The 18,629-nt window shown below is 35.8% G+C and overlaps 1 protein-coding gene across 1 annotated transcript; it reads right to left on the bottom strand.

Annotated features, from left to right (window-relative positions):
* Window positions 1-466: 466 nt before the first annotated feature.
* On the bottom strand, window positions 467-9,420 carry LOC116288039 (aldehyde dehydrogenase family 3 member A2). The gene is given in 12 exon segments (XM_089040281.1): window positions 467-585; window positions 588-599; window positions 1,263-1,308; window positions 1,311-1,380; window positions 3,536-3,606; window positions 3,973-4,087; window positions 4,230-4,279; window positions 4,503-4,598; window positions 6,566-6,647; window positions 8,347-8,377; window positions 8,380-8,526; window positions 9,250-9,420. Coding segments are annotated over 12 exon segments (990 nt in total). The 5' UTR covers window positions 9,401-9,420.
* Window positions 9,421-18,629: the final 9,209 nt, after the last annotated feature.

Genomic DNA, 18,629 nt, shown 5'->3' with positions numbered 1-18,629 from the left:
AATAAATACAAATGTAAATTAAAAACTAAATGTAAAATTTCATGCATAAATATAGGCATAAAATTATATAGCAATACATTAATACCTTAGTAACGAATTACTAAACTTAATAGTAAGGCGCCAGTATGCCCCAGCACCATCATGGTACATATGCTAGCCCCATCCTTAGCTTCTGTTTTACCAGCAAGGAATCGTATCCAGCTTAGGTTCTGGTCCTTGTAAGGAGGATAGCGAAATCCTATTTTGTCATTCACAAGAGATAAAATTGAATTAAAATGGATACATACCCCTTGTAAACTACCACATTCTCAGGTGGTCGCTTACTTGAGTCAATTATACGAAAATGGACATAAAAAGTTTTCTTGACATTTTCTGCAGGTCGGTTATTGGTAGTTTACAGATTGAAACACTAGTAAAAACTAGTAAAAATATCAATGGATGGAAAATCAGTGGCAACGGATTTGACTTACGCATTTATCGACTCCATATTGAGTTTCTTGAGCATACAACCCTTCTTATGTGAAAAGGCATCAAATGAATGTCTGCCATGGTAAGCACCCATACCACTACCACCAACTCCACCAAAGGTAAAGTATCCACTGCAAAGACAAAAAAACAAAAATTAAAAATTAAAAATAAGCTATTAATATCCATACACTAAGTACACATCAGCATATCCTCAACTCTGCCTCTAAACATTAATTGCCAGACGAGTGTACCTCTTAAGATTTTTGTATAATCTTTTATTGTAAATGTTAGTAATAATCGCTGAAAAGTCGATATTGGATCGAATGGGTAAGTAAAAGAAATGGAGGGGATTTTTTTGGAATGCACTTGGACAGGGCGGGAAATTAATTAATTCAACTATTTTGACAGAAAATATTTGCATGGGAACCGGGGTAAAGTGCCAAATTAAACTATATGTGAATGTCCCCTCCCTGTCTTGGGTGTCTGGTGGTGCTGGTTTCAACTACCTAGTGCAAAATATCGACAAAAAAATGATTTCAGCCTAACTTCCACCCCATCCGTCCACAGAACCTATAAAGTTATTAGGTATGTTCAATAGAGTGAATACCATACATCCGCGAAAAAGTTGACTAACAAATTGTACAATTTAGTGCAAAGTTTTGTAGGTCTATGGTCTACTGGTGTCTAGTAAGTTACTAATTTGTGCCAATTTCTGCATTTGCTTACAAGTTTTTCACAGATATATGGGTCCGGATATATGGTTTTCACTTTAGTAAAGTCATAGTGTTTGTTACCAGCGGCATGGACGATAGTGTCATTAGCACAGAAACCACCAGAAAGATGTGTTTTCCATTATGTAGTTTATTTTTTTTCTTATCACTGGAAAATACGTACAGAGCCAGAGGCTTGTCTCTGCAAAAAAAAAACCAAAAAACAATGAAAAACAATTCCCTGAGTGTTGAATCCTCTCTACAATAATCATTGAGACAATTTTGGACAGTGTTGCAATGATTGAATACCGCGTGGTAGTTTTCAGCCAAGCTTCTTAAACCCTTCTCATACAAGCAGGTTATTGTTGATAATAACCATGCACTTGGATATCGTGGAATACACCGTTCTCATAATGGCTGACAAGTGCACGAAAATGAGGTCAACCAGTCATTAGTTTACAATGGACCTTTATCACACGGCGGTCATGTTCATCCTCATGAGAATAAAAACCTTTGTTTCACCCGCATAAATTTATTCTCAAACTCTTGCATGCGAGGCTACGCGTGGTAGAATCTACTGTTCCAACCAACATGGCTGCCGCGTGAAAAAGGCCCATAGAAGAAATAAAAGCACATGAAATGCGTTTATAGAAGGAAAGTAAAGAAAAGAACAGAAATTGACTTTTTGTTTTGACCTGAATTCGCGCTATCCACCTTTATTTTGTATGAGCAGCCTTGCTCAGCCTTGCAAGATGACTGGGTGGCCTCGTTTTGATGCGCTTGTCAGCCATTATGAGAACGCTGTATAGGACCATTCAATGCCCATAAGGACTACCAAGTACTGAATGAGGTTTCTAGTATGAGGGTATTTAATGGGCCTGAAGCCTTCTTTTTGCTGGTCGCTCATATTTAGTAGTTTTGGTTGTCTCGGGGATATCCTGGCGGCAATTTAAATTATTATTATTGCTGGGATACCTGTGGTATACCAGCTATAAAATGCCTTTGTTTTTTTTTCTGATTCCTGCTCCACGAATTGAACAAGTTGCACAGTACTACCCAGGGGTTTTCAGGAACTTACCCTAGAGACCTTTGCGGGTATTTGCTATAGGGTTCCCATCTATACTCCAATCAATTATCATGTATCAGATGTCAATCAATTTGACTATGTTGTCAAGTGATTGAGAGAGGGCGGAGCTAGCAGATCACGTGGCACAGGTTTATGTCAGGTTTACGCATGCTCAATTTCGTTGACCGCCGTAATTCAAGACAGCTGAACTAGAAATATTAATTTATCAATTTCGCAATCAAGGATTTCAAGCTGAGAAGATAGTGTGATATTCTGCCCCATCTATTGTTAATATTAAGGTATGCAAAGGCAACTCTGGCCTTCCAAAATTTTCCACCACATCGCTACCAATCAAGCCTTATTACAGGTTCTACCCAAATTCATGAGGTCAGCTGGCTTCAAACCAGCCCCCCTCTTCTCCAATACTTATTTTCCCCCTCCTAAATCCAATGAGGACTGACAACATTCTGATAACATTCTTTAATGTTAGACCCTTCAACAACATCAAGCACTGTTGTTTATACTTTTGGCCTCAATTAGTATAGAAAGGCTCGTGCAATTACAAAACATTACTCGTGTCTATTAATTTCCAAATTGTACTCGAGATCGTGTGATTTTTTGTTCATAGTTCACTCAACAAAATTTCAGTAAAAAATGCGAAACGACGCCGTTCATCTTTGTCTATTTGGTGGCCGATTTTCAGTCCATCGCGCAACTGAAATGCATAAAAAAGATTAGTTCTTATTAGCTTTTACAGCTTTTTTTTTTGCCGCTGTTGACATTCTTTTGGCCGTGTTTCCATAGCGACTTAATTCGGTACTCCTACGGAGTACGATTGACGCTATAATTTTACTCCTCTCAACCAATCAGAGTCGAGTAATTTTGTTGAGTGTACTATAAGCTAGGGAACGCTAAACTGAACCCCAACAACTTGTTACACTCCCGATATCCTTGACCAGGCGCTAGATCCAATATTCTGGTTCATGAAGGTTTAACAGGGACAAATCGGGCAACTCTTCACCCCTTATAATATCATCATTAGTCGGGAACCCCATTCACATCTACCCATTTCATTCAAAATGGGCTCCCTGTGACTTGCGTATCGGTAGCTCCGCTTTTAGGCAGTGCCTAAATATATTTATAGCCACAACTTCTACTTAAGTTGTCAGTGGTTTGACTAATATGTTATAATACACTTTGCCCAGCTCTAGTGTTTTTACAGTATATCTAGATATTCATAAACTTTAGTAAATAATTGTTTGAGACTAAGAACAGTCTCTTTTTATCATACCTGTCATTAATGTACTCAACTGCTTCATGTACATCAGCAACACTTACGATGGGTAGAAGAGGACCAAATACCTGTAAACACAAATGTAGTGTAATAGTTTCAGTTTAGGTTTTTCTTACACGTATTTACGTTTTTGCTTTCTCAACTGCCATCCACTCCCTTTTGCTTTTAGCCTATGCATAATACTCCAGCTTTGAATTGTCAGTTACTCAGGTTAGCTAGCATGGCCTTTGTGTAAGACATCCCATGTGTTACAGTGGGTCCATGGAATTTCAAAAGGAGTTTGCAGAGTGTTAAAGTTGTGCATTTCTTTTTTGGTATCTCAGAATATCTTGAAGCTGAAATCATCACTGAGTAAGAGTCTGTAATCAAGGAACACATTTTTGGTTTTTCATAAAAATGACAAGGGTCCATTGAGTGGCAAATTGTAAAGAAACCCAATATAATAAATTCTTTATTACTCCTGTCAGGACAGTTGGACTGATAAATCTTTCCTTTTCGTCTATCTCACCACCAATAAAACATTCTCCACAAGACATAAGACCTTTCAATCAACTTTCAAACAAAAGTAAACAGTTAAAAACATAATAAATGACTGATAGCACAATAATAATAATGTAAATATTACTTTCCCTATGAACCATAGAAAACATTGCCAATCAGAATTAAAGGACAGACCTAAGGTGAAGTTCACCGTTTGCATGTCAAGAGACCGTGACCATGGTATCTTGGGGCCTGTGCATTCTAAAAATATATAACCACAAGGTGGTAACCAGTCTCGGGTTGTCCCCCACATCCAGCATCACATTACTATGAACCACAAGGTTGTTACCAGTCTCAGATACAACCCCCACATTCATTCAGCATGAACTTTAGAAAGGCAAAATCAAACTGAAGCATAATTAATCTCACTGTCATATTACTTACTTAAAATGCTTATCATTAACAAAAAAAATTACATATTTACCTCTCCATAAAATTCATAAAGAGTTTCTTTGAGATGTTTGATCAATTTACTTTGTATTCCAGGATTGCACAGAACATAATCAGGAGCAACACATGTCTACAAAGTAAGAAAAACAATTCAGATGAAATATTAGCTGTGGCAACTTATTTATCTTATTGACTTAATCAAACAATTTGCTAAAGGCGGTTAATAACACAATAGAACAATAAGTCCTCTACAGTAAGTCCCCCTAATAAGCTCATTTTTTTGGTTTTCTTGATACATAGGGCCATAATTTAGCAACTATCTTGAAACTTGTTGGTTTATTACGTCTTGAAGAAAATGTCAATTTTTTTAAAGCTGAAATTACTTCCCTGCTATTTGAGTACATCCTTTGTTTCAACTTCCATGTTTAGAATATCACTCTCAAACGCCACCCTAAACGCCAAAGTTTGACACCATTTCGCTGAACAGGGTATGGTTTTTCGAGCTTCTTGTCATAAACAGGGTATGCAATTTCACTCAAGTTCCAAGTTTTCCTGAGTTTCCTGTCATATTCAGGGTTTCAACTTTCATATTGACCGAAACTGGTTATTTATATGGTTGTCAAAAAAAAAAACAATACGCCAGCTGACATGATAATTGAAACAGGAACTCAGTGCAATTAATTATATCTTTTATCATAAACAGGGTCCACAAATTTGAGATTTTTTGTCATAAACAGGGTACCCCTTTCAGAATCCCAGCGGACACCCCTACCCAAATCCTGGTGGAGTACCCCCTCCCCCCTGGAATATAAAGAAATATGGTGACCCATTTTTTGTTTCATCTCTGGCAGGAATGATAACTGTGCAAAGTCCCATAGAAAACCTATATTGGGTTTTATTTTTACAGAATGATACCTCATCATGCCTGACAGAGATTACTTTAGTATCTGAAATTGAACCAGTGAGCGTAGCGAACGAGTGAGATTTTAGATACAAAACCAACAAGTGGGAAAATCCTGTACGCGCACGTTTTCCATGCTGTAATTTATTTATTTTATACATACTGAGATTTTGTTGTTTTTATTTATTCACCTTAAATTCTCTAAAAAAAAATACAAAACTCCTGTACTTTAAGTATTCTCTTCGAAAAGCTAAAAGCTTAAAAGCTACATGTAAAAATATCACTATTCGAATCAAATAGCATATCTGGTACAAAGTACATAGCAAAGCGCAACCGAAATGGGTAGGTCAATGAAGGTTTAACTTAGTTTGTCAAAGCGGAGGGCTTGTCTTTGTCTGATGATTCAAACACATGCTTGATGCATCATGAAGCTACGTGTTGACTCTGTTGACTTGAATGAGTTATCGGTGGAAGTTGGCGACTTGTTTAAGTGTTTATTGTTATGTTAAACTGTCCTCTGTGAAAAACTGCTCCAGTGAATGGGCCTGATGCAGGGAAACTAGAACTTTTCATGAATGAAGATTCACGGCACTCAGTGCCCACTGCACTTTGTAAACTCAACACTGGCCTTTTTTCCATAGACGTACTTGTAGCATTTCCACTCAGAATCAAAGACATGTTTTTCTGTTGTTCGTTTGAGATAGTACTGTAATTAACTGATATATCCATTAAGGCGGGATTTCTTCGACTCTTCTCCTTTCATTTTTGGAGTTGAGAAACTCAGTAGGCAAACTTACAACTCTTCGTGTCTCCGAAAGAGTGTTTCTGTTTTTTTTGTTCTTTGATAAACTTGTCTATAGGTTTGTCTAGAGACACAAATCTTCTTGATTGTTCAGCCATCCCCACAAATATCTCCTAGCTCTTGATTAGATAAGTTTAATTTGAACTACGAACAACTTGAATACACTGAATTAATATTTGAAAGCTGCTCGACAAAGCTACCCGCAATGACCGCAAAAACACAATCCGCCTCGACAGTGGTTTGTGATTGGACTAAACGCTTTTTTCACGTGTGACAAATCATTCTGCCTCTCTGATTGGCTAAAAAAAGTCGTGAACTTGTTATCCACACAGGGAAATTTGATAAGAAAATCTCAGTATGTATAAAATAAAAACTTATTCACTAGCTTTTTTACCTGACCAGCATTGCAAAACTTTCCCCATGCTAATCTATTGGCAACCGTTGATAAATCACTGTCCTCATCAATAAAGCATGGACTTTGATAAGAAAAAGAAACAAAACAATTTGAAAGCAAAATTAAGACAAAAGTATTCTTGGAATTTTGACTACCTCATCTCGTCAATCTCAACAAAATTTATTATCAATTACTCCGCATTTACATAGAGAATAAGTTATGTGCATCTTTTGCATAAATCTTGTTGAGAATGACATTCAACATCCCAAACTTTTGTTTCCAATTTTTCTTCTAAAACAACAATGAATAGATTTTTTCAAGGGGGATGAGATGGGTTAATGGGAAAGCAAGTTAAAGGCAGACAAATGTAACAGACTGATTGATGTATGAAAGAATGGATGTCAGACAGAGTCATGGAAATACAAAAGAAAGAATGATGGTGGATGGAAGAATGGATGGGGAATGGAAGAATGGATGGTGGATGGATGAGTGGATGGTAGGATTGTTACACCACAAAATGTAATAGCTCGAACAAAATATAATACTGACACAAAATGTAATAAAAATTGAAACAAAATGTAATAAAGTTGCTAACACAAAATGCAATAAAATTTGACACAAAATTTAATAACTTTATTAACACAAGATGTAATGAATTTTGACACAAAACAAATTTAAAACTTTTATTTAAAAAACTTAATATATGTCATCTATGACGTCCAATAATCATAAAAATGAATTTAAATAATAGATAATAGCAATAAATAAGCATTATAAGGTCCCTTATAAGGTCTTATAAGGTGATGTTGTCATTTGCAGTTGCAAGTTTTTTGTCAGATTGTATTGCGGTTTAATTTTACGAGTTTTTAAAGATTTGTTTTTGCGTTTTTCAAGCCCCCCTCAAAAAGCAATCGAAAACGCTTTCCACATTACACTGATAAAAACAATAGACTTTTCCCGTGGGTTTATAAAAACCACTTTGTATAGTTATTATTGATTTGATTAGACTAGATTGCCGTTTCACTCTATACATACCTATTTTTAAAAAATCAGCAAAAAATTGAATGCTGAATCTTGAATCTTGAATGTGCTATTAAGCAACTTTGTTTTAAACATGTTCTAGTTTCATTATTGGACATACCGTATACTCGAAATGGGTTTGTCTCTTAATTTTATCTCAAAAAGAAAAGAAAATGATTACATAGACTGAAAAAGTATGGAACTGAAAGAGTGACGCCATTCATGACCTTATTGTAGGATGTTGATTCCTGCTCAGATCTTTGGTTTTTGAGTTTATTACATTTTGCATTAATAAAGTTATTACATTTTGTGTCAAATTTAAGTACATTCTGTGTTAGCAACTTTATTACATTTTGTGTCAGTTTTTATTACATTTTGTGTCAATTTTTATAACATTTTGTGTCAGTATTATATTTTGTGTGAGTTATTACATTTTGTGGCGTAACATGGATGGAAGAATGGATGGTAGATGAAAGAATGGATAGTGAATGGACAAATGGATGGTTAATGGAAGAATGGATGGTAGATGGAAGAATGGAAGAATGGATGGTGAGAGGAAGAGTGGATGGTGGATGGAAGAATAAAAATGGTGGATGGAAGAATGGATGATGAGAGGAAGAATGAATGGCTGGAGGAGCAGAGAAATGTACGGATAGATGGATAGAATGAATGGATAGATGTATGGATAGGAAGAAATAAATTTAATTAATGTCTTGCATCCCCTTGCCCAGAAACAGCACAATCTTTTTAGCACAACTAACCTTTTCCCTCCAAGTTCCAAAGTGACTCTACCCTTGCTGCAGCCTCCATAACAAGTTTTCCAACAGCACCTCCTCCTGTATAGAATATCTTATCAAATTTTTGTTGGAGTAGTTCTTGGGTCTCCTTAACACCTCCGTTCACCACGGGATAACAACCCTGAAGCAAAGTTAATTTTTGCACTAAAATTATTAATATGACTTTTTATGAGTAAATCAAAAATCATTAATATAATGACTTGATATGTAGAGATTTCTTATAAGTATATCTATTCAAATGAAAATCCAGTCGTGCAAGTTTGTATATTAAAGAATGGTAATTATAATAAACAATATGGCCCCAAAATGGTCGTTGGTAGGAAGTTGGTAGGATGTTGTTAAGATGTTGGAAGTATGTTGGTAGGATGTTGGTAGGAAGTCGGTAGGATGTTGGTAGGATGTTGGTGGGATGTTGGTAGGATGTTGGTAGGTTGGGAATTAATTCTTAATTTAGTCTTAATTCACTGATCCTGAATTCATGGATCTACATCCCTAGTTGCTGTTGCTATGTTGGACAAGCTAAAATGTGCTTTTGATATACAGCATGGAACAAACACTGATTATAAATGTCTGTCTTAGAATAGATACATTATAGGGTACACTAATAAAACCATCAATAATGGAAAAACCTTCTGAATTTGAGCTTTTTTTGTCTGCCATTCTATATTCCATTGGAAACTGACAACTCATTGTTTGGTGGTCACTCAAGCAAAGTCAGGATACGTGTATTAGGCCCAAGCCAAATTGGTGCATTTTCATTTCATGTTAACAGTTATTATAGAAGTACAAGTCAGAATATTATTGGAAACAAAGGGCATTCTGACCCCCTGAACGTGGGTATGGCAAATATCATAAAGCAAATAATACCTGCAGCAATTGCTCCAACAAGAGGTAACAGTAACACCTGGACTGGGTAATTCCAAGCACTAATAATTAAGGCAACACCCAAGGGCTCATTAAGGATGAAGCAATTGTCCATCTTGTTGATTAAACTTGTGTCAACAAGCTCTGGTTTCATCCATTGTTTAAGATTGTTGAGGGCTGTATTATATGATAATATTTAATTGTTAATTTGTTTTACAAAATGCCGTTTTAAAAATCCTTTCCTGCAGAGTAGACTTTTTATAAAAGTATCCAGTATTAGCCAGCAAGGAGACCAATATTGGTATCAGCTACAATCTTAGACAAAAATAGTTGAGAATTTTTCATCTAATCATGAAAGAGTAGAATTTCCCTTATTAAAAACTTTTATTAAAATAGATGTTAGGTCGCGGTAATTATGATGCAAAGATGAGAATTATTCGACTTATTATGCGACCAAACATCTATTTCTAGCTCAGCTGGTAGAGCATCGGTAGTACAATTCCGAAGGTCGTGGGTTCAATTCCCAGCGAGGTTGGAAATTAATTTTTCCGAATTTATTTCCAAGGGTCTTTTGCCTGGAATAACCTCGTTCCCAAGCACTATAACTTATCTATATTTCTATATCTTGTATTTCATAAGTGCTACGTGGTTCACATATTCTCATCTTTGCATCAAAATTACCGCGACCAAACATCTATTTCACCCCGGTATGCTCTCAGTCTGACCTCTAGCTCAGCTGATAGAGCATCGGTAGCATAATTCCGAAGGTCGTGGATTTGATTCCCAGCGAGGTTGGAAATTAATTTTTCCGAATTTATTTCCAAGGATCTTTACAAAAAATTGAAGTTCATCCCTCTCTGTTGTTGCATCAAACTATGTCCCCTTCATTGTCCGGGTCGCAGAACTTTTATGATAAACAGAATATAGGTCTATGTTCAGTAGGGAGATGTGTTGGTTGGTGGTAGTTGCATATGTGGATAAGAGTGGGCCATGGATCAAATTCATTTTTGAGAAGCATGGGTGACCTGCGCTGCTAATGCTCATGCTGCTAATGTAAATGACACGAAAACATTTCATCGTTTAAAATGTATAGTTTGTTAATGATAATAATATATATCATAATAAAATTTGTTTCAAAATCTTAATTCTTGAGATATGTGAGAAAATTAAGCCCAATTTGTGACGTCATTTTGCTGACACGTACTCTAGATTTGGTAGTAATGTACTAAATATAAATTGTAATTCGTATGAAATAACAACAAAAGGCATATTCTATTCAGCTTCATTTGAAAGCTTACGTAATACTCTTCAAATGTTGGGAAACTGAAAAGTGTACTACCTGAAATTAAGATTCTGCATTCAAACAAATTTAGTGTATTTGCAACTAAATCTGGAGACTTGTAAACAAAATGACGTCACAACTTGTGCTAAATTTTCTTGCATTTCTAGAGAAATACGTTTTTGAAACAAATTTAACTGTGATATTCTCATTCATGCCAATAAAATACACATTTTTAACATTAAAATGTTTTCATGTCATATGCACTTTAATCTTTACAATTGATGGTTTTCAACCATTCCAAAAAGAATTAAATAACAAAAGACACGGCAGCCATGTTGGAGGAAATAACAAAAGAATTCATTGACAATTCTTTGGTGAATATTTAGCTCATTTCATGTCTTTTCTAACGAAAATCATAGTCGATGCAAAGTCTATAAATGTAAGTTAGGGCCTTTTAGTTCAGTTCTTTAGTATTGAAGCTGTTGTTAATAAATTTCTTTGTCTTGATCAAGGAAGTAAACGTAGATTATAATCCTTAGCTTTTCAGAATGATTTGTACATTATCTACGTCTTAGAAAGTACATGGCTAGATTACATTATCTAAACAAATTCGAAGTATACAATATCATTTTTTTAGGTCGAAAATCAATGTCAATGCAAAGTGTATAAATGTAAGTCCTATAGTTCAGTTCTTTACAGTATTGAAGCTGTCATTAATAAAACTTTTTGTCTGGATCGAGTAAATAAACATAGATTACTCCTTAGGTTGGTATACACTCAAATCATAACCAAGGGCCAGCGCTGTATACTTGCTCCTTGCTCCTCTGTATCGTTGTATCGTCTGTATCGTCTGTATTGTCGTATCGTTGTATCACCGTAGTGCTGTGTCATTGTTTATCGCCTGTATCATTGTATCGTCTGTATCGTTGTATCACCGTAGTGCTGTGTCATTGTTTATCTCGTGTATCTTTATATCGTTGTATCGTCTGTATCGTTGTATCGCAGTAGTGCTGTGTCGTTGTTTATCGCCTGTATCGTTGTATCGTCTGTATCGTTGTATCGCAGTAGTGCTGTGTCGTTGTTTATCGCCTGTATCGTTGTATCGTCTGTATCGTTGTATCGCAGTAGTGCTGTGTCGTTGTTTATCGCCTGTATCGTCGTATTGTCTGTATTGTTGTATCACCGTAGTGCTGTGACGTTGTTTATCGCCTGTATCATTGTATCGTCTGTATCGTTCAGTGTATCACCGTAGTGCTGTGTCGTTGTTTATCTCGTGTATCGTTGTATCGTCTGTATTATTGTATCACCGTAGTGCTGTGTCGTTGTTTATCTCCTGTATCGTTGTATCATCTGTATCGTTGTATAGCTTTGTCGTTGTTTATCGCCTGTATCGTCGTATGTGTGGCCGTGTGGTGTATATTAATTAGCTGATCCTTTGAGAGACCGGGGGACTACATTGGATTCTGGATTGCTTAGATATGTAGCCCTATGGCATGTTGTGTATCGGTGTATCGCAATACGGGCAACAATACAGCAAAAGTTGGGTCCTAAAACGCGACACATATGATTTTTTTATCACCCGTTATTAAAAATAACTATCAAATTTTTTGGGTGGGAGATCGAAGAACATTATGTATATTATTGCAAAATGTAAAAATGTAAAAATCGATACTTTTGAGCAATTTTGGGGTACCCTGATACCTTAAGGGAATTGTCAAACCAATAACACAAATATAACTTATTTAGCAGTAGTAAAGCTTTATAAAACATTTGTAAGGCATTTTAGTTTAGTTTTATCTTTCAAAACAAATCAAAACAAGTCAAATCAAAACAAGTCAGTCATGACTGGCTCCTAAAATATTCGTATATGACTTTTAATCGGCTTCCAACTTATAACAAAAAACTTCTAACCTTTTGTTTAAATGCTCTCAAATTTTTCATGTTTACATGTAACTTGCCAAAACAAAATCCTTTGGTGGGAGATGGAGAGTCAACTGGATATGATGCCATTACTCTCAGACTTTGTTATATTGGGAAATCAAAATGGATAGCAGTTATTTATAAGTAATATGTTTCACTCATGATATATGATGCACTATAGGTTTCTTGAAAAAACATTCCTTTGATACCTCTGTTGTTAAAATTATGTTTTGACAACATAACGAATGTGAACAGCAAGTTGTAAAATGGGCACATGAGTTTAGTCGCCCAGACCCAATAAAGTGTCAGGAGTTAGTTGAACTGATTTTGATCACCTATAAACTTCTTTTCAAATTATTATGATGGGATATCTCTGAATAAAGTCAGATGCATATTTCATGAAAGCGGATGTTGGCTAATTCCATTTTAATATACCTCAGTCAACAGTCATAGTTCATAAGAACACTACTTCGTTGTACTGTCGTGTCACATTGTTTTATTATTTGAGATGTCTTGAGAGGCAAATCACAGAGAGAGGAAATCATTAACTTCTATTAGTGATACCAGGCATTTTTAGACATGGTTTTTGTAGTGGCGTCACAAACCTAAGCAATCTAAGACTGTTGTCCTCTTAACAATGGGATATATACTTGTTCAAAATGTCGGTGCCTCCTACTTGGGAGTGAGGTGATGGCTTATGAGTATGGTAATCATTGATTTTAATCGTTTTTTAATAAGTTAAAAAGTGATTTGGTTAAGGTAGTACCGGATCTTCAAAATTCTTCTATGAATTTTTTTTAAATTCTGTCATTTGAAGTTTATTGTTAGGGCATTCATATAATGAAAAAAATCGAGATATGAGGCGTCAAAAAGGTGTGATTCTTCAGTTTTCCACACGTTTTTGCCAAAAATCTGTCCCCACTAATAAAGGATTTAACAAAGAAAAACAGAAAACTGTTTTAAACGATAGTTGTTGAATCTAGGAAACATACCTTGATAAAAAATCCATCCAATCTTTTGAAAGTTCTAAATTCTAGAAGCGAAATTGCTTGCAATTCGGCACAGTTATATGCGTGTGTAGTTGAAAATGTTGAAAATTTATGACAATTTAAAAAAAAAAAATTGGGGGACACCGTACTAACAGACGAGCTATTAGTGACTAAATCCAAGTTTTTGGTCAAAAAACAAATCCTGTCCGCATGGGACTGGGTTATAGTACATTAACCTCTGTCTGAAACGTGTCAAATTGTCTTTGTAATCTCCAGAGACGTATTTCAAATTGATTTTGAGAATAACATGTCAAATTCATTTTTTGTTACTTCATTTTTATAAAGTTATGAATTTGTTGTTTTGAATCAAGAGTGACCAAGTCAGGCAATGAAAATCTAAGAATGTTTTGAAAACATTTCATTTTTGCCTCAAAAGTTCCATGAAATAGCGAAAAAACTTCTGACATTATTTAAATCAATTTTCAAAACAGCACAAATAAAGGGTAAAAAACGAGATGCATGAAACTACCTTAAGTAGAATTGAAGTGAAGTTAAAAGTTTTATTTGGAAACAAATGGAATAGAAGTGAAAGAAATGTAGTGTTTGCTGACTGACTGGATCTTCATTTGGTCGCTGTCGTGCCTTGTAATGACTGCCCAAAACTAATCTAAAATGCCTTCATAAAGCTTTACTACTGTTAGATAAGTTATATTTGTGTTGAATGGTTTGACAATTCCGTATTTAACTGTATATCAAGGGAAAAAAATTATCTTTAAAATCACTTACATGTGAACAGTGTAGTACAATGGTTGCAGTATTTTTGTATGTGGTCTTCTCTTTTCAGATATATAAACATTTGAAATATCAATATGCAAATGTTGATATGTTACTGTTTTTTGAACAAACATCTGATTTTACCCAAAAAAAGATGCATAAAAAAGTCATGATGCCATAGTTGAGTTGTTATGGTAACTCAGATCGTGATGAAGTGTATATCATGTGAAGCTTGAATCTTTCTGACCACCGGAAGCCAAAAAACAAAGTATATTTTAATCTGGGGGACAAAAGAATAGGTTCCAATTCTCAGTAGATTGAAATTCTTTTGTTTTGTCCCCCAGATTGAGCTGCATTCCAAAGTGTTGCTTCGTCGGGCTTCCCGTGTGATTCAATGTGGTGTCACAAAACAGTTTCATTTCTTTACGAGACTTTTACTTAATTCTTATCTTTCCGTGAAGGCGACCAACAGCTACAAAAGAAATTTCCATACAATTCCTTATTGCAAGCCTAGGCCTACGGGGCTATATTTGAACTACAGTATATTTATATTCAAGTCACAGCCTTGCCTAACTGCTTAATACTCAATAAAGAATAAGCTTACTGCATGGGATGTAAAAGTCTGTGTAATTGTCTGTGTAATCAATGTCTTGACAATCATCCACTAGGTACAGTTTCACATTTATGTTATATTTATATTAATAAGTATATTATATATTTTTGGTTTCCTTGCTTTCCTCGCTTTCCTACGCTTTCCTTGATTTTGCAATGCCGTTAAGCCAGAAATGATGTATGACTGCACTAAAACTAATTTTATCCTGTCATCATGCCTGGCATACTAACCAACTGTTATCTTGCTTATAGTTCTATGCCTCATAAGGACCGAAAGCTTTCTCGACTTAGTCCTTTCTTGGATTTGACATCTCCATCCTCATCGTCCCGTCCTGGTGCTTACAGCCATTCTCAATCACACATGCCGCTCTAACGATTGTTTCTGTCGCGACAAAGAAGCTTTTGGTGGACGTCAATCAAGATGTTCCCATGACATTCTCTAGGCATGTGCCCTTATAGCTTTGTTTTTTCCGATAATGTTATGAAAATGCCTTGTGATTGACATCCACCAAAACCTTCTTCGTCACGACAGAAACAATCACTAGCGGGCGCACGTGATTGAGAATGGCTGTAATTAAAGGTCCCTACCAATTTTTCTCAAATGTTAGCATTTCCTATACAAATTAAACTATGCCATGCACCACTCATCCCCCTCTCTTCTTTGCATGCCCACGGAATGTTGCACTAAATAAATATGTACTTGTCCTCACATAGCCTCTCACACTTCTGTTGTCGGTCCTAAATCAACTGTTAAAATCACTGACCATTTTGTTTGTACCACTTCTAATGTTGTATATTGTATTAAATGTACCCGCTGTAATCTTTTGTATGTGGGCGAGACTGGCCGCTGTCTTGGTGATCGCATTTACAATCATCTTTATGATATTCGCAATAACAATCCCACCAAACCAGTTTCCCGCCATTTTAATCTAGCTAACCATTCTCTTTCTGACTTCATTGCTTTCGGTCTTTCTTTGCTTAACGGCAACAACGATTGTCGCAAGACCAAAGAAATGCGGCTTATTCACCTATTGGGCACTCTTAGTCCCAACGGGATTAATGAACGCTTTATTTTCAACTAACCTTTTCTTTTGTCTTTTGATTGTTTGTTTTTGTTTCCTTGCCTACCTTGCTCTCATTGGTTTCTTTTGTCTTATTCTATCATATATACACTCCTTTCTACCACTTCTTTCTCTTTTACTCCGACGAAGGACTAGCGTCCGAAACGTCAGTAAGTTTTTTCATCTTTTCACGGTGTATAATTTACCTTTTCATCATTACTGTTTCATTAGAAACACCGACGCAGCTCACACTAGTTTTTAGCTAGTTATATCTAAATAAATATGGATCATTCTTATAGCGAGCCAAGAATGTGAGTCTCACATGAATAATAAATTCAAAAGGAAAAGCCTTAATTTTACCACAAGAATTTACACTAAATTGGAGGTTTTATCAACATAAACTACATTTATGAAGTAATATTGTAGAGATTGTAATTTTCATACGGATATATAGTTGACGAGTTCACTTTGATGGCGTCAGTTTTCGATGACGAATATCGTAGTTGTTGGTTGAGTCGAGTTGAAGTGTGTGTGCAGTTGAGTGCGTTTTATACAGCAATAAAGAAAGCTTTATATCAAACTACAAGTAATCTTTTACAATATGTAAGCGTTTTGAAATATTTTTTTGAACCCACCTTCTTTCAATTCATTTTCTACGACTCACTACGCCTTAGTATGACATTCATATTAAAAAGGTTCCGCCTTCGTAATTTAAAGGAAAATCTCGTAAATTCAATTGAAACAAGCCATTTCGAATTCTAAATCTATCGCCCAATACAAGCATAAACAAACGAAAAATAAAAGATTTACTTACAGAAATATTGCCTTCAATCCCTGCCATTGTCTTTTTGGTGTATCAATGTAGGAAATCCAGTTTTTTCGGTTTTTTCCCTGGGTTTTTCTTCGTTCTTGCTGGGACGAAGCCCTATAGGAAGAAGGTAGGTATATGCCATATAATAACCCTCTTCTTTAGCTAGATCATATATCAGTATGCATTGCTATCCTTGTCTATCCATAGCTATAAATCAGTATCCATCAGTATCCATTGCTATCCATGACTATCCATATCTATCCATCACTATTCATGGCTATCCATAGGTATCCATGGCTATCTATAGGTATCCATCAGTATCCATAGATATCCATCAGTATACATAGTATCCATTGCTATTTATGACTATCCATCAGTATCAATCAGTGTCATAGGTGTACATGGTTATCCATAGTAATACCCTATTGGCGACAGAAAATGTTGTGACAATTCAATAACAACAGGAATTTCTTCTTTAATCTTTGTTGTGACAAGCCGCTAATGCAATTCAAACATCCGGTGACGGTTCTTTGAGAAGCTGTTTTACATTAGTTTCAGCGGTAAATTACAGAGAGAGTTCTCAAAGAGTTTCTAGAGCGAGTTATAAAGTTATTATATATAAATCCTTAATTTATTTTATTCCTATGAAGCCCAAAGGGTGGCTAATGTGCTTAATGTGACTATTAGTATAATTTATATTTTGGGGGTGTTTGGGTATTTCTTTCTCCCTTTACTACTGATATTTTGATCATAAACCACAAAGGACTCGTATGGAGCGATGTTCGATGTTGAGTGTATGACGTCACAGACTCCAAAAAATAATCGTAAAAATATCATACTTTCGTCCTGAATATCGAGAAAACACTTTATACAGTGATTATTGGACCTTTAAAGAGTATTCTTAGGAAGTTTCAGCTGAATCTAAGTATGAGCGATTTTCGTCAGAGTAGCACTTTAACATGCAGTATAGATTTGCACCATCACGTGATGGTAGCCATGACAGGAGGCACAACAATAGAGTCCTTTCCCCCTGGGAAACTGAATTCTTTCTCGTGTAAATCAGATTAGATCAGATTCAATTGTTTCTGCCTCCTGTCATGGCTGCCATTGGCTTTCATGGCAAAGCCTCTTCACACCATAAGTTCATGTTCTAGACAAATACAATGCATGTATTGTATAGTGGTGTATTGTTTTGTATTTTATGTTTCTAGAACATGAACGTACTACCGGATTGCGAACGTAAGACGGAACGTAGATTGTTCCACACAGTGGCGGATCCAGGGGGGGGGGGGTTCGAAGGGCTCCACGGAACCCCCCTTGAAGGTTTGATCTTTTAGGTAATAGAAATATGTCTCATATAAATTTTGCTTAAAAGTATCCACAAGGATAATGTTGAACACGAAATGATAACTATTTGCTGTTATAATGTTTAATTTACCTTTAAGTTCCGTTACTAGATAGTAAATTAGGTGATTAGAGCCAATTTTTTTTCAGACATCGACTAAAACAAAAGAGAATCATACACAGTTTAAGAAACGGAACCCCCCTTTTGAAAAATCCTGGATCCGCCGCTGCCACAGCCCTCGCTTGGCCGCTACACTCTTCACGCAATGATCTCGAGGCCAAATTTATGTAGCCTGCTTGGCAGGTTACAGGTAGCCCAAGCGCAGAGTTTGTGAAGAACGCCGAATTTATAATGATTAGAAATTCAAAGGCTTCGAATATATATATGCTTACAGAAAAGCTTCAATTTTGTTTTGTCGACAGATGTGTCAAAAAAGTCATAGTTTGATAGATGAGGAACACTTTGGTGATAAGATTTGGGTCAGAAATTGTGTTTTTGTGGGGTTTTGGGCTGTCCTAAAATCCGGCTGCCGAGTGTTTAAAATTAACGGAGTTCCGCACAGTCGTTCCGAAGTCATTTGCTGCTGACC

The sequence above is a fragment of the Actinia tenebrosa genome, unplaced genomic scaffold (assembly GCF_029948245.1).
Source record: "Actinia tenebrosa isolate PJP-AT-01 unplaced genomic scaffold, QUT_ActTen_1.0 PGA_scaffold7__59_contigs__length_16204524, whole genome shotgun sequence".
In the NCBI taxonomy this organism is placed as follows: Eukaryota; Metazoa; Cnidaria; class Anthozoa; order Actiniaria; family Actiniidae; genus Actinia; species Actinia tenebrosa.
Note: the sequence above shows the minus strand (reverse complement) of the source record. Positions and strands in the feature narration are given on the sequence as shown.